Source organism: Balaenoptera borealis, assembly GCF_965194805.1.
Source record: "Balaenoptera borealis genome assembly, chromosome: 14".
Taxonomy (NCBI): domain Eukaryota; kingdom Metazoa; phylum Chordata; class Mammalia; order Artiodactyla; family Balaenopteridae; genus Balaenoptera; species Balaenoptera borealis.
Window position 1 is genome coordinate 88,443,035 of NC_138875.1, and position 22,649 is coordinate 88,465,683.

Here is a 22,649-nt window from a genome sequence, read left to right on the forward strand (position 1 = left end):
AATTCTCAAAAATTTTTAAACATTAGTCCCAGATTAAGAAGCTGGGAAATGGGGGACTTCCCTGGCGGTCCAGTGGTTAAGACTCCAAGCTTCCAATGCAGGGGGCGCGGGTTTGATCCTTGGTCGGGGAACTAAGATCCCACATGCCTCGCTGTGTGGCCCCTCCCCAAAAAAAGAAGATGGGAAATGTTAGAGAAGAGGTCTCTGTGTTGGATATGCTGTTTGTCCCTGCAGACCCCTCTGCCCTTCTCCCACCCTGCTCTGGGAGGCTAACCTTTGTAGATTACATCCCCGTCATCCTCAGGGTTCCCACGAGGCTGGGGGCAGGGGGAGGCACCCCCAGGCACCGGAGGGTGGGGAAACTGAGGTCGGTCTGTTTTATTCCTCTGGGCCCCTTGCAGCTCGGTTGTGAGTTGACATTGGCTGCATTTTCTGCCAAGGTGGGCAGGCCTCTCGAGCAGGGACAGTGCCCAAGCTGGGCACAGACACCAGCCCTTTAAGGGCCCACCCTAGGCTGGTATCACCTCATTTTAGCTAACTACATCTGCAGGGACAATGCCCAAGCTGGGCACAGACACCAGCCCTTTAAGGGCCCACCCTAGGCTGGTATCACCTCATTTTAGCTAACTACATCTGCAGAGACCCTATTTCCAAATCAGGTCCTACTCGGAGGTCCTGGATGAGCATGGAGTTTGGAGGATGCTATTCACTCCACTACCCCGACCTCTAAGGTCTGCTGGGCTTTGCCATCTCTTGCTGGTTTCCTTCAACCCTACCCACACCTTTGTAAAGAGTCCCTCTGTTAAACTCTCCTAAGTTCCAGGTAGCATGTACTATCTGTTCCCTGACCAGATGTGCAGTGTTCCGGCCTGTCTGAGTGGGCTGCTTTGGGAATGGGCCAAGAGAGCGAGGGTCAGGGCAACTGGCGGAAGGGATCTGAGCTGGCCCACGTCAGAGTCAGCGGCCAGTGGCCTCTCTCGGGGCCCCTTTCCCTGGTCCCCCAGCCCTCAGGAATGGAAAAGACCCTAAGACTCACATGGCAGGAAGGGCGATTTCCAAGGCCACAATCTCAGGATATTATCTGTTAAGACAACACGACTGAAACAGTCTGATCAAATCCTGCACTGACTGTCATAAACCGGTTCTGTTCTTCACCCCTCTTCTCCACCTTGGGCAAGCTGCAACCTCAGTGAGCCTCAGTTTTCTCATCTCTAAAATGGGATCCTGATGGCTGTCCAGAGCTCCAGAAAGGACCGAGGGTGAGAATGATGGGGAAAGCACATGGCAGATGTAAAAGAAGGCATCAGGACAGTGTAAGAGCATGTGATAGTTTATGTTAACAGAGCAGGTACACACACTCAGGTGTACAAGAAATGTAAATCGTTTTTCTGTATTTGAACTTAATTTCTATTCTCGACCCCTAGTCTCCGAAGAGGCAAAACCTATTAGAGTTAGATTTCTGAGCATATTAAGTTGGAAATGCTAATTAGAGAGCCAAGTAGAGATGTTGAATAAGCACTTTGTTATCTGGAGGTCGGATGTGGGGAGTCATTAGCACAGAGATGGTATTTAAAGCATCAGAGCTAAGTGATTACAATAATGAAAGGAGTATATATGGACTGAATGTTTGTGTGACACCCCCCAAATACCTATGTTGAGATTTTAAACCCCAGTGTGATGGTGTTCGGAGGCAGGGGTTTAGGGAGGTGATTAGGCCACGAGGGCAGAGCTTTCATGAATAAATTAGTGCTGTTATAAGAGGCTCCAAAGGGCTCACTCACCCCTTCCACCAAGTGAGGACACAGAGAGAAGACAGCCATCTATGAGCCAGGAATGGGCCCTCACCAGACACAGACTCTGCCAGTGCCTTGATATTGGACTTCCCAGCCTCCAGACTGTGAGAAATAAATGACTGTGGTTTAAGCCCCCGGCCCCGTCTCTGGGTATTCTGTTATTGCAGCCCCAAAGGGCTAAGACAGGATATTTAAGCTGCCATGGAAACATAGAAGAAGGGGGCAGTTGCATTATTTCAAGGAGTGAGTCTCTAATTGTGGTCCCCGGACCTGAGGCATCAGCGTCTCCCAGGAACTTGTTAGAAGTGTAGATATGGGCCCCCCTACCCCAGACCTGCTCAATCTGAGACTTAGGAGTGGGCCCAACAGTCTGAGGACACTTGACAAGCCCCCTCTAATGCTCGTCAAATTTGAGAACCCGCTTGGCCGAGGGCATCCAGACAAAAATCGCATTGGATGTTGATGGCTGACCGACAGATGCCTTTTGCTTTCTTCATGCAAAGTGGTCCCCAGCTTCTCCCCTAGGAAGCAGGCAATGTCCTCAGGAAGTTGCCAAGGCCTGAGTGACACCAGAAGGTGTCAGCTGACCGTAGGTCGCTCAACCAGAACCCACCCTAGCCCCTCCAAGTCCTTAAAAGCAAACATCAGTGGCTGGTTCCATGGTCACCATGCGTTCAGAAGGGAGAGTTTGAATGTCAGAGTGAGCAGGGGCCAGCGGGCAGTTTTCTCAGTGGGCAGCCCACCCACAACGAGAGAGAAAAAAGATTCCCAGAAATGGAGCCAAGGGGCTGGAAAGATTCTCGTAGGGGTTTGGGGTTCCTTTTTTGCAGATGAGCCAGCTTGTTTTGTGATACCGTGGTTCCCACTGCCAGCCACTTAGGAAGTGATGGATGCATCCTGAGACTTGCGCAGACATTTATGGCACCTTCAGGAGTAACAGTGACAATGGCTCTATCATGCCCCGCCGCTTCACACCCTTGGCGTTCCTCTTAATTATTTATGTATTCTAGAGCAGCCAGGTTCCTTCCCACCAGAGCTCAGAAAGGTAATAAATGAGGAAAGTCAATGGTCTGTAAATTACAACATTGATGAAAGAAGTGATTACTGATATAACTCTTGCTTGGCTATTATGCTAATGCCTGCCCGGATCCAGGACAGTGTTTACACGCTAATGACAAATCTGGGACAGGGACGAAAATTGGTTTCCCCTCTTAATCAGTATGCACACATTTTTAAACCACTCTTGACCATGACTGAGAAGACCCACCCATGTGTTCCCCTCCCAACTGCCCCCTGCCACTGTCCCCAGCAGATGGAGGAAATTCGCTCAGCCCAGCCCTCTCCACCTGCCGCTGCAAACGGTGCGAGCTGAAGATGAAAATTGGGCCCAGAGTACCCATCCATAGTCCCTAGAAGCTGGGGAAAGAGAGCGCGATCACAAGAGTTCATTGCTCAGCGTTGGATGTTATTTAACCGGGGCCGTAGCCCCCCCTGAAGGAGATGCTGCTCCTTCCAGCGTGTACAACCTGGACGGGAGACAGATAAGCAAACTGGCAATTACAGCGTAGTGTGGTGAATGCTGGGTGAAGAGTCCATGTGTGACTTCATCAACTCTGAAATGCTGCACGAAACTGTGTGTATATGCATTTCTATGGCAAGAATTAGCTTTATGTGTATTCTCAAAGGAGTTCATGACTCCTAAAAGGTTAGGAAACACTGCTCTAGAGCTTTCTGGAAGTTTTCAAATTAACTTCTTGTGTTTCCACTGCTCTTGGCTCCATCTTATCTCAGTCTTTCACCGTATCTCCTTCGCCCCAAGATCTTTGTTTGGTTGTCTTGAAGCAAGTACCCCATGAAGAAAGGGCCGTATTCAGGCATCCATCCAGCTGGCCATCCATCCAGCTGGCCATCCAACCATCCATCCATCCATCCATCCATTCACGCATGCACCCATCCATCGATCCATCCACCCACCCATTCATCCATCTATCCATCCACTCATCCATTTATCCATCCATCCATTCATGCATCCATCCATCCACCCACCCATTCATCCATCTATCCATCTATCCATCCACTCATCCATCCATCCATCCATCCATCTGTCCATCCATTTATCCATCCATTCTTGTATCCATCCATTCATCCATTCAGCATCCACTTTGCTGAGCTCCCACTTCATGAGCAGCTGGTAGGAGGAACCAAGAGATCAAAGAAGAAAAAGATGTACTTACTGCCTTCGAGGATTTTACAGTTTTGCAGTTGAAAATGTGAATTTACACATGGGGCTAGTGTAAATCCCATCCCATACACTTGGCTGTGCAAGATGGGTCATGTTTCTCTATAACGCAACTTTATTTCTCTTTTCAGTTTTCAATTCATTATGGCAACGAAACATCATCCGAGGCTAATAATTTCTAGGAGACTTAACTAGTATGAAGGCCTTGGGGAGGGGGCATTCTGTTCACAGTTGCTAGGGCACACCCATTATCATTCGGAGCCCACATGGGTTGCCTCTGATGTGGTCCCACCCCTGGGCACTCTGCTCCTTGCAGCCTCCTCCCAAGGGGCTCGGGCATCCTCCAGCTGTTTCTTTGCCACATGAGAATATCCGTGGGGCTGTAAATAGATGCATCTTCCTAAGGGTTTAGGCATTGAAACACAAAATCTAGACGCTTAAAGACTTTTATTTTCTTTGTCTCTGTGTTTGTTTTGCTTTGTGCTCTGTCTTGTCTCTTTCCTGAGTCCATGATCTTCTAGAAATGGGAACAGTGAAAGGAGGAAATTCAGGGGAAGGAAACATAAGTTGGTCATCACTAATGAGATTCTGCCATTCACAGGATGAACAGTAACAGTACAGATACACAAACAATCCTAGGGCTTCGGGGGAGGTGCTGCAAACAGGGAGGGAAGGGTGTTCCCAGGGAAAGGGAACTACATGTGCGAAGGCCTGAGTGTTCTCCTGACGGGGCGCCATCAGAGCTGCGTGTGATTGGAGCAAGAGTGTAGGAACTGGAAGAGTCCTGCTAGAGAGAAAGGCAGTACAATCCCTTCAGATCCTGGGAGGCTGGATGGGGCGGGACGTGGGTGTGGCTCATCTTCTGAGCAGACATCAGCCTGGAGAACAGACACCTCTGGTGCCCAAATCACGTTCCCTGGGTCCACCCAGAGTTCAGTCCCAGCTGCAGTTCTGTGCAGATTCAAGTTCACTTGGTGATTGCTGCTTCTCTCAATCTGCTTCTGCTTTCCATCCCAGGGCCTGTGTCTCAGCCTAAAAGTGTGGGGAAGTTAACTCACACAGCAGCCCTCACTCAAAGAGAGACAGGAGAGGAGCTGGTAGATAATATTCCTGCCTCTCATACTGCAGGTGGACAATTCTGTATGCTTTCCATGAGGCCCAGAAAAATGGAGCCTGATGGTCACAGCAGCAAATGCAAAGATGTACCTTTCTACAAACTTTTCTTATTTCTCTGATTCCCTCAGTCTGCTCCCTGGTCCCCCTTCCCTGGGGTCACCTCCCAAGTAAACCAACTGCACTGAATCCTTGTCTCAGGCTCTGCATTGAGGGGAACCTAAATCAAGTGTGCGTGCTTTGCTAGAGAAAAGGACAAATGGCAGAAGGGTGGTCTCCAGGGCCCCAGGAACTTCTCCTCCTCCATCCCCTCTCTGTCTTGGCAGGTGTCCGACCACTGCGACTACGTCTTTGTCAATGGCAAAGAGATGAAAGGCAAGGTGGACACGGTGGTGAACTTCACATACCAGCACCTGAGCGCACCCCTGCACGTCACCGTGTGGGTGCCCCGGCTGCCCCTGCAGATCGACGTCTCTGACACGGAGCTGAGCCAGATTAAAGGCTGGAGGGTCCCCATCGTGGCCACTAAGAGGTAAGCCCGGGACGGGGAGATGCGTCAGAGCTGTGACAGCAACGGCTGTGGACACTGACCTTAACGCTAAAGGAGCCAGTGAAGAGTAGGTGATGCTGTTACCATGGTGATTACACGATGCAACGCATACATGCCTACAGCCTACCAACAGCCCTCTGGGGAAACCAAGGCCCAGGGTAACCCAGCCAGGCAGGAAGGCTGCTGAGTGGCTGGGTCAGCATGAGATCCGGTCATTTGCACTCTACACAGGCTCCTAGTAAACTGTCTCCTGCAAGTGGCCCCTCCAGAATGAAGCCACAGAAGTAACACGATTTTCTAGGCCCTCCACCCCCAGGGAATTTAAGTTTGGGTTTATTTTCTCTAAGCGAAACGGTGAATCCTTTTTCTGTGCTGGATGAATATCTATAAACTTGAAAAGCTCTATGCGTATCAAAATATTGGGTAAAGTCTGCTTGCATTTATACTGGACCATGGGGTTGCTGTCTCCTCTTAAACCTAAACAAAAGCCTCTAATTTATTCTGACTCTGGATTGTCTCATGTAGGAGTTTGGGGTCTTGTTTTCTCAGCTCTGTGGCCCTCAGTTTAGCTAAATAAGAGTTGTTGCTGAATTCCAGTTTCCTGCATGGAATCTTCCATCTTAAACCACCACGACTATTTTCCTGACAGTCTCCCAGGCACCAGAGTCTTGATTTTTAAGGGGCAACTGGAGTCCATCTCAAGATGGATAAATGGAACAGTGAAATGGTGAATCCATTTCTACAGGGTAAACTTGAAGGCATTTGTCCTGACGGGGAGGACAGCCATGACTCCAGCCAAGACTTCAGACCATTTAGTGGTCACGAGTGGCCAAGATATGGGTTCGTTCCATGTCCCTGAGGAAGGCAGAACTGACACTTGCTGGGTTCAAATCCAAGCTCAGCTACTTTCTTGCTTTGTGAGTTTGGGCCAGCCACCCAATCTCTCTGCCTCAGTTTCCTCATCTGGACAAAAGAATAATTACAGTTTTGCCTCACGGTGTTATGAGATTAAGAGTCCATCCATGCAGAGCTTAGGATAGACACATCTCAAGAGCATCATACCACTCTGCCCAATAGACCTTTCTACAGTGGTGGAATGTTCTAGACTCACAAGGTCCAGCATGGTAGCCACTAGCACGAGGGGTTATGGAGTGACTGAGAAATTTAATGTTTTGATTTGCTTAATTTTATTCATTGAAATTAAGTTGTAAATGGCCAGGCATGGTTCTCTGCTACTTTGTGGACAGTGTAGGTTTAGTAAATATTAGTTCTTCTATCTTTTATTTGTCAATAAATGTCTTCAAAAGAGAGATGGGATTTTTTGTGGGTTACCTATATAAGGAGGGATAGGATGTGGAGAAATCCTTTGGGTCATGCTGTTTAGTGGAGAGAGATATTCACCTTTTCTTCTCAATTAAGTCTTACCTTCCTCCTTTGGCAAGTACAATAAAGCTTGCTTCTTTGCATTATTAAAAAAGAGAGAGAGAGAGAGAGGTGTTTCACCCTTTGTGCTGCCCGGTGATAGAGCTGGTGCTCCTGTGTGGTCCTGAGGCTCCTGCCCGGGATGCTGTCTCCTGTAGGTTGACGCGGGCACCTGCCTCGTGACTCGAGAGCATCTTGGATTCCATCCCCTGACCTGAGAGCCTCTTCTCTTTTCCCACCAGGCCCACGCGAGACAGCGAGGATGAGGATGAGGAGGAGAGGCGGGGCCGAGGCTGCGCCCTGCAGTACCAGCACGCCACCGTGCGGGTCCTCACGCAGTTTGTGTCTGAGGGCGCCAGCCCCTGGGGCCGGCCAAGCCACCTGCTCAGTCCCGACTGGCAGTTCGACATCACCCACCTGGTTGCAGACTTCATGAAGCTGGAGGAACCCCACGTGGCCACTCTCCAGGACAGCAGGATCCTGGTCGGGAGGGAGGTTGGCATGACAACCATCCAGGTAGGAAGCCGGAGCTGGGAACTTCTGCACACCAATCACCGAATGTGGTACCCAGCCCTGGGGGAGGCTCACTAGATGGGCGGGTCCTCGTGGCCAATTCCTTGTCCTCATGATGGCATCCTGGGACCCCCGAAAGGTGAGCCTGGACCAGCTCTTTGAGCCCCAAGCTCCTTCCAAACAGAGTTGAGAAGGTGGTGGCCACACCCCTTAGCACCGCTCTGACCCCATCACTGCTGCGTACTCCATTCCCACCACCCCACCCCGCCCCACCCTGACTCTGCTCCTCCGCCCTCAGTGCCCGCTTTCCAGATGCGCACCTCCTACACCCTCTTAGGACCTTCCCCCATCTCTGCACTGCTCCTACCGGTGACCAAAGAAGGATGCTTCCCTTCTTCCCTTCCTCCCTTCTTTCCTCAAGTCAGTCTGTCATTCTGTCATATAGTCATTCGACAAACTCTCTTCAAAATCCGACTGCCTCTTTTGCTCAAGGAAATGTATAGAATGGTGGGATTTCAGGACAGATGACAGGGCATGAGGGCCTTTTAGTCAACCCATCAAGTCCCACCCTACTGACTCCACCTTTTTGGTTTTTTGTTTGTTTGTTTTTTAATTTTATTGAAGTAGAGTTGATTTACAATGTTGTGTTAGTTTCAGGTGTACAGCACAGTGATTCAGTTATACATATACATATATCCATTCTTTTTCAGATTCTTTTCTCATATAGGTTATCACAGAGTATTGAGTAGAGTTCTCTGTGCTATACAGTAGGTCCTTGTTGGTTATCTGTCTTACAGGTAGTCGTGTGTGTGACTCCACCTTTTTGGAATGTCATTCTGGATCCTTTCACAACCACCCCAGGTGGAAATGATAGATACGTTTCTACCATTTCACCTGAGACATCTCAGGTCCTACATGTGGTTTATGAGATAAGGCAGAAAGTAACATTTCAGCAGAGGACACATTGTGCTGGGGGCCCGAGGGGAGAGTAAACTATTTACAATTCAGGTCTCCAGTTGATTCCGTAATTCACCTAGAATGGGATTTGGGCTGTGCAGAGTCAGTTTGTGTGCGACTCTTCACAGGTCCAGGCAGCAGAATTGTCGCGTACGGTTGACCAGGTTGTGTGGTACGCAAGAGAGCCTCATCTAAATGGGGAGGGTCATTTCCTTTCAAAGACAGAATGGAGGGCTTCTCTGGTGGTGCAGTGGTTAAGAAGCTGCCTGCCGGTGCAGGGGGCACGGCTTCGATCCCTGGTCTGGGAAAATCCCACATGCCGTGAAGCAACTAAGCCCATGCGACACAACTACTGAGCCTGCGCTCTAGAGCCCGCGAGCCACAACTACTGAGCCCATGCGCCTAGAGCCCGTGCTCCGCAACGAAGGTAGCCCCCGCTCGCTGCAACTAGAGAAAGCCCAAATGCAGCAACAAAGACCCAACGTAGCCAGAAATAAATTAATTAATTAAAAAAAAAAAAAAAAGACAGAATGGATTTTAATTTTTATGTCCGTTTTCCAAAAGATAGAGCTAAAGTGTCTCGGGGAGGGGTGACTTTATCTGATTCTCACAAAGGCCCAGTACGGGCCAGTGTATATAGTGAAGTAGATGTGTGGCTCCTTCACACTATATTCTGGACCCTGTTTAGGATGGAGGGAAAGGTTCCAACATCCAGAAGCAGGTGTGACGGATTTATCTTGTGTCCTGCCCAGGTGCTGTCCCCACTGTCTGACTCCATCCTGGCCGAGAAGACAGTAACCGTGTTAGATGACAAAGTCTCGGTGACAGACCTGGCCGTCCAGTTCGTGGCTGGGCTGTCGGTCACCCTGCACCCCAGCACAGAGAACAGCAAGGCCGTCACGGCTGTGGCCACAGCTGAGGAGCTGCTGAGAACCCCCAAACAGGTCGGGGCCTGGACGCCGGAGGTCGAGGGGAGCAAGGCTGGTTGCCACATCTGCTTCAGCCAAAGCGGAGGGAGGTGGGAGGAACGGGGGCAGGGTGCCCAACCCACATTCCAGGGTGGAGTGATGCGGGCTGTGTAAAGTGCACGTGGTTACACCGTCCAAGAAGTGGGGTCTGTGGTGAACCAGAATAATGGTTCCCAGTGCACAGGGATGGATTAGCCATCTGTGCAACGAACTGTCAGAAGCCTAGCAGCTTAAGACGACCACCACTATCGTTCACAGCTCTGCGGGTCAGGAGTCCAGGTGGGCTCAGCTGGGTGCCATGCTCCTGGGTTCACAGGCTGAGAGCAAAGCCTCTTATCAGGACGCTCTGGGGAAGAATCTGCTCCTGCGCTCACTGGTGTGGTTGGCAGAATCCAGTCCTCTGTGCAGCTGAGCGCCTGAGGTTTCTGCTTCTTTGCTAGCTGCTGGCTGGGAGCCTCTCTCTGCCCACACCACCCCCCCCCACCACCCCATCATCTTCAGAACCAGTAACGGTGCGTGGAGTTCTTCTCGTGCTTTCAACCTCTGACTTTCCCTCTGCCACCAGCCAGAGAAACTCCTCTGCTTCCAAAGGCTCCTGTGACTACAGCAGACTCACCCGGCTCAGCCAGGCAGCTCTCCCTAACTTCAACTGTGCATATATAACATCATCATGGGAGGGACATCTCGTTATGCTCCCAGGTTCCAAGGATTAGGGCGGACCATTCTAGAAGTGCTGCGCGTTGCTACCTGGTATGGTTCCAGAGCATGACCAGCTGGGACCTGGAGTCGGTTCCCATCCTGGTCCAGCTCCCGGTACTGGGGCCTCTGCTCACCTCTCCTGGGGGCAGGAAACTGGCCTGGCGTTTGCTGGTTCAGAAAGAGCAGAGCAAGCAAAGTGGGGAGACAAAGCAGAAAGCGTGGAGCTATTTGCTGAGAACCGGTAATTAATCAGGGGATAAGTGACATTGCCACCTCCCTGGCATGGGGCAAGGCCACCCATCAGTATCCAGCCTCACCCATCTGTCTTCATTGGCTGATGGTAATTGGAGCGCCCCGGCGCTGCCTAAGGGGATCTATGGATAGAGTTCATTCAATTTGCAGACACGACTCTTGAAAGAATAGGAGCTCTAAATCATGCCTGGACGTGTGTTAGTTTAAGTATTTCAGAATTTCTCATCTTTGGGGAATTGCGTTGGCTTCTCCCGAGACAACCCGTATGTTCCAACCTCGCTGTCATGAGCTAATGGAAGGACTTGGTCTCAATCACACAGCAGGGATGATGGAGATGGAGGTTGGCAAGCCCGCGGGGTTCTGAGGGCTTAATTCGGATTGCCTGCCATTCAGGGGGCTTGTTTGATGTTAAGTTCATTCTCCGTCTAGAGTTGATGAAGAAAAATGAACTCAAGGCAAAAAGTCAGCCAAGATGAACTTGCATGCTGCGTTAACAATGTTTTATCTCAGCCCTTGGAGTGTGGAAGGCTGGCCCCTTGTTCTTGATATTTCCAACTTTGAAATACAAAATCTGAAAGATGGCTATGCCGTGAATATGAGGGCAGTTGCACTCCCCTGTGCCCTATTAGTGCTAAAGAAAGCTAGGCTAGTGAAGTGAAATGAGGTCTCCCCCGACATGAATGCATTCGACTGAGGCTTTAGAAGAGGGCCCGTCCGATTGTACGATTTGTAAGTTGATGAAGCTAAAGGAGAGGAGGGCGGTGGGGAAAATTCCTGAACCAGTCGCGTCTTAGCTTTGATTCCCCCAAAAGCTGAGCCTGAGATGAGGATCCACATACAAGGACTTCATCTGGGCGGTGAAGGGAACACCAGAAGGGCGTCGGGAAGTGAGGGAAGGAAGGGAAGACAGCCAAAAGAGTGTGTTCCCAACTCAGCCGCCACTGTGGGCTACTGGAGCCTGGGTCTCCTGGGGAAACTGTCAGCCAGTGTAGAAAAGGCTGGAGAGTCATTGTAGCTGAGGGCAAGGAAGCTGGGATATTTATTACACCTCCCGTCAGCCCTTAGTGGAGGGCTGCTTCTGGAGGGTGTTAATTTCTCAGCATTTCTGGCTGCGGGCATGACCGCGTGGGTTCCAGAGGCCAGAATGCCCTCAGGCAAAACCACCTTGCGGGCTTGACAGCTGAAAGTTAAGCAGGCAGGTATTGTCGGAAAGTGGGCAGGTGCCAATGGCGAGCACACACCATCTTTAGATTTCGTGAACATTCTCACTCACTCCTAACAGGAAGCTGGTGATAGTCTGGGCTTTTCCTTACAAGTGATAGAGGCCTAACTCGGGCTGGTTGAGTCAGACATCAGGGTTTATCAGTTCATGTCCAAGCATTTGCATCTTCAGGTAAAGCTAGATCTGGATGCTCCAGTGGTGTCATCAGAAACCTTCATTTCTATTATGGGCACTTGTCCTCAATTTTGGAAAATGTCCAGCCCTTATTTCTTTGACTCTTGAAGTCCTCCCAAATTCTTTGCTTCTGGAACTCCTAACAGAAAACTGTTGGTCATTCTCATTCTCTTTCTCATTCCTTTCAACCTTCCTTTCCTATGTTTCATCTCTTTATATTCCTGTGGTTACATTCTGGGTAAGTTTCTGGGCTCAGTCTCCCATTACACTAATTCTCTCCTCAACCATGTCTAATCTGCTCTTCAAACTATCCACTGAGTAATTAATTTCAACCGGAGTATTTTTCATGTCTAGAAGTTCTGTGTGGTTCTTTCCACAGCTCCCTGTTCTTTTTCCGGTGACTCCCACTCTTTCAGTGTAGTTTCTACTCCTTTTTACTCTCTTTAACTATTGTTTTTTGGCTTATTTTTGTTGTTGCTTTGTTTTATTTTATAGTCTTTTTCATTTATTATCTCGAATCCTTCATCTGCTGATCTTTCTATGTGAAAGTCTTACGGTTTTCTCTCATGGTAGAGCCTTCCCTCCTAGGGATTGTAATTTTTTTTATCATGAGCACCTCTTGAGCTGTGGTTGCTTTGTTTTGTATGGTTCCTGAGGCATTCCTGAGCAGTTTTGCATGTGTATGGGCCCAGTTTCAAGTAAATGTCTTGCAGCTCCTTCACCATCAGGTGTTATAACTCCAGACTCCCCGCTCCTGGGGAAGGCGTGAGGTTCTGATTTCCAAGGGAGACATTTTCACACCCAGTGCTTAGCGCACAGACAAGCATCACGGCTGTGCCTCTGGCCCAGTGGGTAGGCTTTCTCACCCCCATATGTGGAGAGGAGTCCTGGCTTTACGTAAAAGCTTTCACCCCAATCTGACACATGCCTAGTTGGGCATCACCATCCCAGCCACTGGCTGGTAGGTCTTCTGAGCACCTCTGCACGCCCTCAAGCCGTCTCAGTAACAGTTACCTATTTGTACCGCTCTAGTATGCCTTCTCTTTTCATTTCTGATTCCTGGGAATTTGCATCTCTTATTTGTATATTTTTACCTAGTTTTTAACTAGTTTATACTTAGCCAGTCTTCTTTGTTGTTGAGACGTGCTCTTAAGATTCTCTCTCTCTCTCTCTCCCCCTCCATCTCTTATCTTTCTCTCCCTTGTGCTGGCCTCAGGTTCCAGCAGACTGTCCCTAAGTGGTTGCAGGATGGCCACTTCCCATTCCAGCTTGCATCCCAACTCAGTAGTTCCAGGGGAAATAAATTCTGCTCTAATTCCAACAAAAGCCCAGAGATCACGTCCCATTGGCTGGTTTGGGTCATGTGCCTCTTTCTGAGCCAATCACTGTGAAAAGGGTAGTAAAATGTTCTGATTGGCCAGACCTTGGACACGTGCCCACCTCTGGAACTGGAGAGGCGGGTCCCTCCCACCCATACTCCTCCAACTCTGAATGGAGAAAAGGCATGGTTCTGAAAGGAAAATTAGTGTTCTAGCCCCCATCGGAAAGGAGGAATGGAAACTGGTCAGGCCAAAAAGATGTCCATCCCAGACCCTATGGTTTAGGTATTCACATTCCCACTTTCAGTTGGGGAAACTGAGGCCCAGAAGAATTGTTTTAAAGAAAAATGTTCCCGGGGAAATAGTGGATCCATGTATTTAATTCAAAACTCCCACTTCAAACCCTCTGCCCTTTGCCATGGTGTCCAGAGGCCAGGATTAGAGGAACACAGGATCCTTTACCCACAACAGACCCCTGGGGTTCCGTTAGCTCTTCCCAACCATGAGGTCACTGCCCATTTCCTTCCCCCCTCTGCACCCTGCTTCACCTTCATAACATCCAGCAGATTGTCCAACAGGAGCTCTCCTGGCCATTTCACAGCCAGTGCCAACCCATCTCCCTCCTAACCTCCAATCACCTTCCTTCCTCCCTGTACATTGAACTGTACATTAAAAAGTAAAACTTAGGGAATTCCCGGGTGGTCCAGTGGTTAGGACTCTATGCTTTCACTGCTGAGGGTGCAGGTTCAATCCCTGGTCAGGGAACTAACATCCCACAAGTAATGCAGCACAGCCAAAAAAAAATTAAAAAATAAAGTAAAACTTAGCACATCAAACTTATGCAGAACTAACATCCCAGCCCAGCTCCAGGAAACATCCCAGCCTGCCACGATAAACAGCCGTGTATTGTTTACTCTCTGTCAGTCTTCTGTCCAAGACTACTCAGTGTCTGGCGCATGGCCTGACACAGAAGAGGCTTTTAATACATGTCCCTGAAATGATCAGATGAATGAAAATTGGACCACTCAATGCCTGTTCTTAGAGGACAGGGAAGAATTCCAGACACATCACAATTGTTTCCTTCAATCCCTGGCCTGGTCAGTGACCTCAGAGTCAAAGGCAGCCAGGAGACTGACCAGCAACCGTGGTTAAAACTCGAGACGAACTGACTGTACTCAAACCCAGCTCTGTCACTTGGCGGTGGAAACTTGGGTGAGCCTCGGGTCCCCCCTGTGATCCAGTCTACTCACCTGCAGAATGAGAAATATAGATAACAGCATGTACCTTGCATACTGTTGTGGTGATTCAATGAGTTGATCATGAAAACCACTTAGAACAGTGGCTGGTACCCAGGAAGCACTAGGGACACCTTAGCTACCATCAGCACCGCGGCAGGTGGAATAATGGCGCTCCATAGATGGCCACATGTTTCCTAGACCCTGTGAATACGTCACCCGATGTGTCAGAGGGGACCCTGCAGGTGTGATTAAGGAGCTTGAGATGGAGAGATTACCACGGATTATACGGAGAATGGAACATACTGAACTCAATGTCATCACAAGGGTTCTGATAGGAGGGAAGAGGGGGCGTCAGATTGAGCAGTAGTAGATCATGTGAAGAGCCAGCAGACACGCTCAAGTGACATCACTGGTAATAAATTCAATGGAATAAATAAATAAATAAATAAATAAATAAACAAACAAACAAATTCAATGGAGCCTAAATTCAGTGAGGGCTTTTCATGGGGTCTTTTCCCTGGGTAAGGATTACACTGGAGCTGTCATTGCCTGTCTACATTGGTTCTTGGTTCCATTAAGGTGACTCTCGAATCTTGATATAAAACCTGGATTTTTTTCCCCCAGGTTCATCAGCCACCAGGTCTGGATTCTGAGTCCTGCCCCTAAGTCTTCGGGTTCTGTTCTAGAATGGGGGCAGGCGCGATGCCCAGAGAAGAGGCGTCTCCCCCCCCTCTCGCCTCCCCCGTGGTTTTCTAACTGCCCCTCTCCCCGCAGGAAGCCGTGCTCAGCACTTGGCTCCAGTTCAGCGATGGCTCAGTGACACCTCTGGACATCTACGACACCAAGGACTTCACCCTGACCGCCACCTCCCTGGACGAGGCCGTCGTGTCCGTCCCCCAGCCCCGCTCGCCCGGGCGGCCCGTGGTCACGGCCGAAGGGGAAGGCCAGGGACCCCTGGTCCGAGTGGACCTGACCATCGCGGAGACTTGCCAGAAATCCAAGCGCAAGAGCGTCCTGGCCGTGGGCGTCGGCATCGTCAGGGTCAAGTTCGGCCAGAACGACGCCGACTCCAGCCCCGGCGGGGACCACGGGGAGGCCGAGATGAAGAACCACGCCAGCGACCGGCGCCACAAGGGCCAGGAGGGGCACTGGTACGGCAGCTCCTCCGCGGAGCGCGAGGAGGGGGCCCTCCGGAGGGGCAGCCCCACGGCCAAGTCGCTGCTGGACAACAAGGTGGGCAAGAACAGCCGGCTGGACGGGGGCCGGCTGGCGGGCGAGGGCCAGCTGCAGACCATCCCCATCGACTTCGCCAACTTCCCGGCGCAGGTGGACCTGCCGCAGGCGGGGGGCGGGCCGGGGCCCGGCGACCTGGTGCAGGCGCCCCGCGGCCTGAGCGACCTGGAGATCGGCATGTACGCCCTGCTGGGGGTCTTCTGCCTGGCCATCCTCGTCTTCCTCATCAACTGCGCCACCTTCGCCCTCAAGTACAGGCACAAGCAGGTGCCCCTGGAAGGCCAGGCCTCCGTGACCCACTCGCACGATTGGGTGTGGCTGGGCAACGAAGCGGAGCTCCTGGAGGACGCGGGCGACGCGTGCCCCCGGCAGGACGAGCGCACGACCGTCATAGACGAGAGCAACCGTCTCCTGCTCAACGGCGGTTCCCAAAAGCACGGGCAGAGCCAGGTCCCCAGGCCCGCCGACTCCGGGGACAGGCAGGGCAGGGGCCAGACGCACGAGCCCCTGCACTCACCCACCTCCAAGAGGAAAAAGGTGAAGTTCACCACCTTCACCACCATCCCCGCCGACGACAGCTGTCCCACCGTGAACTCCATCCTCGGCGGCACCGACGAGGACATCAAGTGGGTGTGCCAGGACGTGGGAGTGGGCGCCCCCAGAGAACTCAGAGACTGCCTGGAGAAGTTCAAGGACAAAGCCTAGGCCCCTCTGGCCGAAGGGCCAGCGCTTGGACGCCCTCCTTCGGTTCCAGAGCAGATCTGGGGCTGAACAGGGAACCGTTGGGGTCCCCTTGGAAACCAGTTGGAGATTCTGAAGCCGGAAAGGGACTTTTTTTTGTAATCAAAGGTTGATGACAGCAGTTGTTCGCAAGTCGGCGGAATAAACTCGGGGAAGGGAGCTTCTGGAGACGTTTGACCTGCGCGGGGCCAAATTGGGAAGGTTATTTTATGAGTCAAAATATAACCCAGACAAGCTACCAAAAAGTATTTGTTAAAAAAAAAAAATGCAAAAAGACAAATAAAAAGACAAGTAATCATCTGTTTATATTTCTAATAAAGGAGCAAAATATATTAAAACTAGGGCCTGCTAAGAGACATTTTCCATTTTAATTCAATATTCCTTTTCCGAGGACAGCCTTGGACTGTCACCCTGGGCTTGGGGAGGAGACGTTTCTGAATATTGGCTGCCTCTTGGGATAGACCTGAGGATTTTTACATCTCTACTTAATCATCTTTTCTTTTTCCACATTCTCTTTTTTCCCTCCTTTTTTTCTTTTTGTGTCTTAGACTTCCATTTGATTTATATTTAATGTTTATTCCTGAGGATCCAATAGTATATTTTCCTAAATTAAACAAATTATATTCCTATACATCAGATGAATGCTTAGAAACGATGTCATTTAATCCACTCTAAGTATTACGTTTGATGCTTTTCTGTATCCCTCCAGCCTTGTTGATATTTGCTGGGTTTTCTACAATCAGGGGGAGTTCGCAGAGCCTTTGGGGGGATGGGGGAAGATGCCTTCACCCATCGCCACTACACCCACCACAGGGCCAAAGCCAGCGGGTGGGACATTGGCAGAGGCTGGACCAGTGGGACACGGCCAGCAGCACAGAGCCCAGTCTGGTTCCCCTGACCCCACCAGGACTCCATCACTGGTGTCGTGCGGGTGCTTCTCCCAGGGGAAGATGAGGTCAGATACACAAGAGAGAAACCAGACCCAAGAGTAATCAGCACCAGCCTCACAGGGTAGATCTATCCCGAGACATGCTGATATTGCCAAATGAACAAGGATTAAAAAAAACTGTCTGAGGGTTTTTCAGTTGTTTTTCTTACCTCGTTAGGCAGGGTATACCAGCATAAACGGAAAACACGAAACTCTACGTTAGATTGTCAATCAACTGTGCTTTTTGGTACCAGCCTAATCGTGTAGCAGCACATTGCAAAATGCACTCATCCAAAGTGAAGTGTACGAGGCAGAGGAGACCACGAGGTAGGGACACAAAGCCCAAGACTCCGTTCTGTCCGCAGCTGCTTGGGGACGAAGCCGCCCGGCTGTCACGTGATGCTCTCCGTGGGGCGGCGCCCGCAGATACCGGCAACGCTTCCTGTTTTTATTTTTTTAATTACTAAAATCGATAGCTAAGAAAGGGTCCTCGAAGCCTCATAACCTTAGCTGGACCTTTTAAAAAGATATTTCTAGTACATATTAGAGACGGGAAAAAGGAGCTATTTATTTATACCTGTGATGCCAATTGTCATTAAAACATTTTCCATGGCTTGACAAGTCAGTATCTTGTGGGCTGTCTGTTATTTCACTTAACTCCTATTATTTCTTCTCCCCGCCAAATGTACAACTTGTTAAAGAAATAAACCGTCTGCTAGTCTAGAAGGAAAACTATACACTGTTGGCTTGTTTTCCTCTTGGTTTCTTGGCTGATCCAGAGTAATTCCTAACAAGGGAAACTTTCAATCACCTGTCCACTGTCATCTACATCAGCAGTTCTCAAACGTGAGCATGCTCAGGGTCACCAGGAGAAAATGTGCATTCCTGATGTGTTCCAGGGTGATGCCAATGCTGTTTGCCCCCCCCATCCCCATCCCCACCCAGTGAACTTCCAATTCACATCGAAGGAGAAGGAGAGCCTTGACATTGAATGGAAAACTGTGTTGATCTCTCATCTGGGGAAAAGGTGTACTTTTATTCTGATTATTTTTGCATTTGTTGTTGTTTGAAGTTCCAGTGGGATTGTGGTTCCTTTGGCTGGTTGAGGGAAGAGAATTTTTTGGTTGAAGACAAGAGAGTGATTTTTTTTTAAATAAGTTTTATGTTTTTAATTTTTTAAAAAATTTATATAATTTTTTAACAACTTTATTGGAGTATAATTGCTTTACATTGTTGTGTTAGTTGCTGCTGTATAACAAAGTTAATCAGCTATACATATACATATATCCCCATATCCCCTCCCTCTTGCGTCTCCCTCCCACCCTCCCTATCCCACCCCTCTAGGTGGTCACAAAGCACCGAGCTGATCTCCCTGGGCTATGCAGCTGCTTCCCACTAGCTACCTATTTTACATTTGGTAGTGTATATATGTCCATGCCACTCTCTCACTTCGTCCCAGCTTACACTTCCCCCTCCCCCTGTCCTCAAGTCCGTTCTCTATGTTTGCGTCTTTATTCCTGTCCTGCCCCTAGGTTGTTCAGAACCTTTTTTTTTTTTTTTATTCCATATATATGGGTTAACATACAGTATTTGTTTTTCTCTTTCTAACTTACTTCACTCTGTATGACAGACTCTAGGTCCATCCACCTCACTACAAATAACTCAGTTTTGTTCCTTTTTATGGCTGAGTAATATTACATTGTATACATGTGCCACATCTTCTTTATCCATTCATCTGTCAATGGACACTTGGTTGCTTCCATGTCCTGGCTATTGTAAATAGAGCTGCAGTGAACATCGTGGTACATGACTCTTTTTGAATTATGGTTTTCTCAGGGTATATGCCCAGTAGTGGGATTGCTGGGTTGTATGGTAGTTCTATTTTTAGTTTTTTGAGAAACTTCCCTACTAATAACAGTCTTATTGAGACATAATTCACGTAACATAAAATGGACCCATTTAGAGTGTACAATTCAATGGTTTTTAGTATATTCAGAGTGGTACATCACATCAATTTTAGAAAATTTTCATCATTCCAAGAAGAAACTCCATACTCATCAGATTCACTCCCCATTTGCCCACCCCCTCACCAAATTCCCAGCCCCAGGCAACCACCGATCTATTCTCTGTCTGCATGGATTTGCCTGGGGGCGGCAGGGGGCTAGTATCTATATCATTATGGGAGAGTCTGTGAGAAGCCGATGGGATTCATATATTGTCACTGTTTTTTTGTTCTTTGTTTTTGGCCGCAACATGTGGCCTTGTAGGATCCTAGTTCCCCAACCAGGGATTGAATCCGGGCCCTCAGCAGTGAAAGCACGGAGTCCTAACCACTGGACCGCCAGGGAAGTCCCTGTGAGTGTCTCTTAATCGAGGCACCAGGGGAGCTCTGTTCTCCCACAGCGTGGCTGCACGTGTGCAGTAAAAGAGCCTGCGGTACCTCTTCTGGAGAAACCACGTCCACTCCTAAATCGAGCTCCCTACCTAGCCAGCGCATGTATTGCTTTAAAAGAATCAGGCTTCAGGGCTTCCCTGGTGGCGCAGTGGTTGAGAATCTGCCTGCCAATGCAGGGCACACGGGTTCGAGCCCTGGTCTGGGAAGATCCCACATGCCGCGGAGCAGCTGGGCCCGTGAGCCACAACTATTGAGCCTGCGCGTCTGGAGCCTGTGCTCCGTAACAAGAGAGGCCGCGACAGTGAGAGGCCCGCGCACCGCGATGAAGAGTGGCCCCCGCTTGCCGCAACTAGAGAAAGCCCTCGCATGGAAACGAAGACCCAACACAGCCATAAATAAATTAATTAATTAATAAAATAAAGGAATTCCTTTAAAAAAAAAAAAAAAGAATCAGGCTTCAAATCAAGAGAAAGAGGACTGTGGTTGGATCTAATGCTGGTTGCTTCATTTCTGCCCCAAGTTAAACTCTAAAAAGGCCAGCTGCTGGCCTTGGGCAGACACCTCCGCGGTCCACTGGGGTCAACTGAGCTACGCTGGTTCTGAGAGCCTGAGACAATGAAGATGTTTGACAACTTCCTCCCTCAAGCAGCACATGCCATGGTGTGAGTAGAGCTAAGAGGCCGTGTTGGGGGGACCAACGGGTCCCATTTCCCCTGGGACTGTCCTGGTTTTAAAACTGGAATCCTCTCAGGATAAACAGAATGCTTGGCCACCCTGGTTGACATAAGTGACTCCAACTATCATTAAAAACTTTCCGTTGGTCATTTCAGGCGATCAGGGTATCGTGGTGTCAAAATGTCTCTTTTATTGTAAGACTCAAATACGACCTCGCCTAGGGAGGGACACAGCTCCAGTATGGCCAGACCCTGAAACAAATTGGGAGGTTCCTCAAGGATGTCTGCTCTCCTTCTTGCACCAGCGCTGCCCTTCCCGCCAAGCCCGCCTACCCTTGGGATGTGAACCCGTGACCCCACTGAATGAGTCTGTAGGTGTCTGGCCTCTGACTCCCTAGGATGGGTGTCAGCTCCGTGCTGCAAATCAGGTCACAAGGGAGATGAGTGTGCACCATTTTAAATAAGGTGCTGCCCTTTTACAGTGATGTGAGCCTGTCAGACGGGCAGGTGGACAAAACAATAACAAGGCTTTCCAGGTAGACAGTCTGTAGTTCTTCCTTCCCGCTCAAATGATCAAGTAGAACAAGGGCAGCTTGGCTTTTGGATGCTGGTCCCATGATTCATGTCACACACACTTATTGAGCACCTGCTGTGTGCCTGGTTTTGGGAACACACAAAGAATGGAGTAATTAACAAGACCTCAAGGTGCTGCCAGTCAGAGGGTGGAAACAGAGAAGGGGGCAGTTAGTTAAGCACAGAACGGCAGGGGATCAGGGGAGGTGGGCAGTGCCTTCACCCCCCGTTGCCCTTATGTTCCCACCAGCGTGTCCACGGTCACCTGTAGACTCCAGCCAGACTGATGGCCTCTCAGAACACAAGGCTCTGAAAAGACAAACTGTCCTTTCTCGTAAGTGAGTAGGTCTTAACTAATATTACAGTGGACCCTGCACGACGCGGGGGTTAGGGCGCCGACCCTCCCTGCAGTGGAAAATCCAAGTAGAGCTTATAGTCTACCCTTCTTATCCGTGATTCCTAATCAGTGGATTCAACCAACCCTGGATCTTGCAAGACTGTAGTATTTACCTTGGAAAAAAATCCACGTATAAGTGGACCCTTGCAGTTCAAATACATGTTGTTGAAGGGTCAACTGTAATATTTATGAGCATTAATCTTTATTGTGATCAACAATAGTGTATTAACATTATTTTAATAATATTAACAATAACTACGAGAATAATAATAATGAGACTCCATTTAACAAGTCTGGGTCAGACTCAGTATTGAACATCCTTAGTGTGTGTTGTTATTCACTCACAACAACCCTCTGAGGCATGTGTGTTTCCCCCCATATCAGAGGTGAGGAAACAGGCTCAGCGCATCCTTCTCAAGGTCAAGACTAGGAACTAGTAGAGCCAGACTCAGACCCATGACCGTATCTCCAAAAACTGTGGTCTTGATTATTACACTAATACAAGCTTCACATATATTTTCTTGTGTTAAAAATGTAATCAAACTGACCAGAAAAAAGCAATTCAGGCTCATGACACAAAATCTAGAAAAGTAAAAGAAATAAAGAAAAATAAGGCCTCTGGCTCCTCCTCCCAGAAATAAAAATTAATAACTCATCTTACACACACATCAGTGTTTTTTTTTTCAAATGGTGGACATAATTTTGCACGGTCCTATTCATATTTTGAAAGTATACTGTTACAAACGTGACTTTTAAATTATTTTTCTGGCTTCCCTGGTGGCGCAGTGGTTGAGAATCTGCCTGCCAATGCAGGGGACACGGGTTCGAGCCCTGGTCTGGGAAGATCCCACATGCCGCGGAGCAATTAGGCCCGTGAGCCACAATTACTGAGCCTGCGCATCTGGATCCTGTGCCCCGCAACAAGAGAGGCCGCGACAGTGAGAGGCCCGTGCACCGCGATGAAGAGTGCCGCAACTAGAGAAAGCCCTCGCACAGAAACGAAGACCCAACACAGCCATAAATAAATAAATAAACTACATTCCTTTAAAAAAAAAATTATTTTTCCACTTTTAAAAGTAGCCCAAGAGCATTGTAAACAATTTATAAAAATGACCGAATTCACTCCCGTTGGAGCTTTGATGATGTCCTTCTAGGTTTTTGCCCTCGGATGCCTTTTTTCTTCCGTGGTTGAGATCAAAGTGCAAAAATTGCTTTTTAAGTATAATTAACAGGGGAAGTTCCGCAGCCT

General features: G+C 49.2%; 2 protein-coding genes across 7 annotated transcripts in view; one reads left to right on the plus strand and one right to left on the minus strand.

Moving 5' to 3' along the window:
* The window catches only part of TMEM132C (transmembrane protein 132C), a 382,337-nt gene extending 364,351 nt beyond the window's left edge, over nucleotides 1-17,986 (plus strand). The window contains exons 6-9 of the mRNA XM_082353213.1: nucleotides 5,472-5,677; nucleotides 7,360-7,633; nucleotides 9,340-9,531; nucleotides 15,234-17,986. Coding sequence (XP_082209339.1) covers nucleotides 5,472-5,677; nucleotides 7,360-7,633; nucleotides 9,340-9,531; nucleotides 15,234-16,397 — 1,836 coding nt within the window. The 3' untranslated portion in view covers nucleotides 16,398-17,986. The remainder of the gene's footprint in view (nucleotides 1-5,471; nucleotides 5,678-7,359; nucleotides 7,634-9,339; nucleotides 9,532-15,233) is intronic.
* The window catches only part of SLC15A4 (solute carrier family 15 member 4), a 186,708-nt gene that overhangs the window by 78,978 nt on the left and 85,081 nt on the right, over nucleotides 1-22,649 (minus strand). Inside the window, exon 9 of one of the 6 annotated variants that reach the window (XM_082353246.1) lies at nucleotides 1,318-4,549. The exons of 4 other annotated variants lie outside the window; for them this stretch is intronic. In XM_082353246.1, coding sequence (XP_082209372.1) covers nucleotides 4,433-4,549 — 117 coding nt within the window. In that variant the 3' untranslated portion in view covers nucleotides 1,318-4,432. Of the gene's footprint in view, nucleotides 1-1,317; nucleotides 4,550-20,988; nucleotides 21,088-22,649 lie in introns of those variants that run through there. One more of the 6 variants, XM_082353249.1, reaches the window with a different exon arrangement.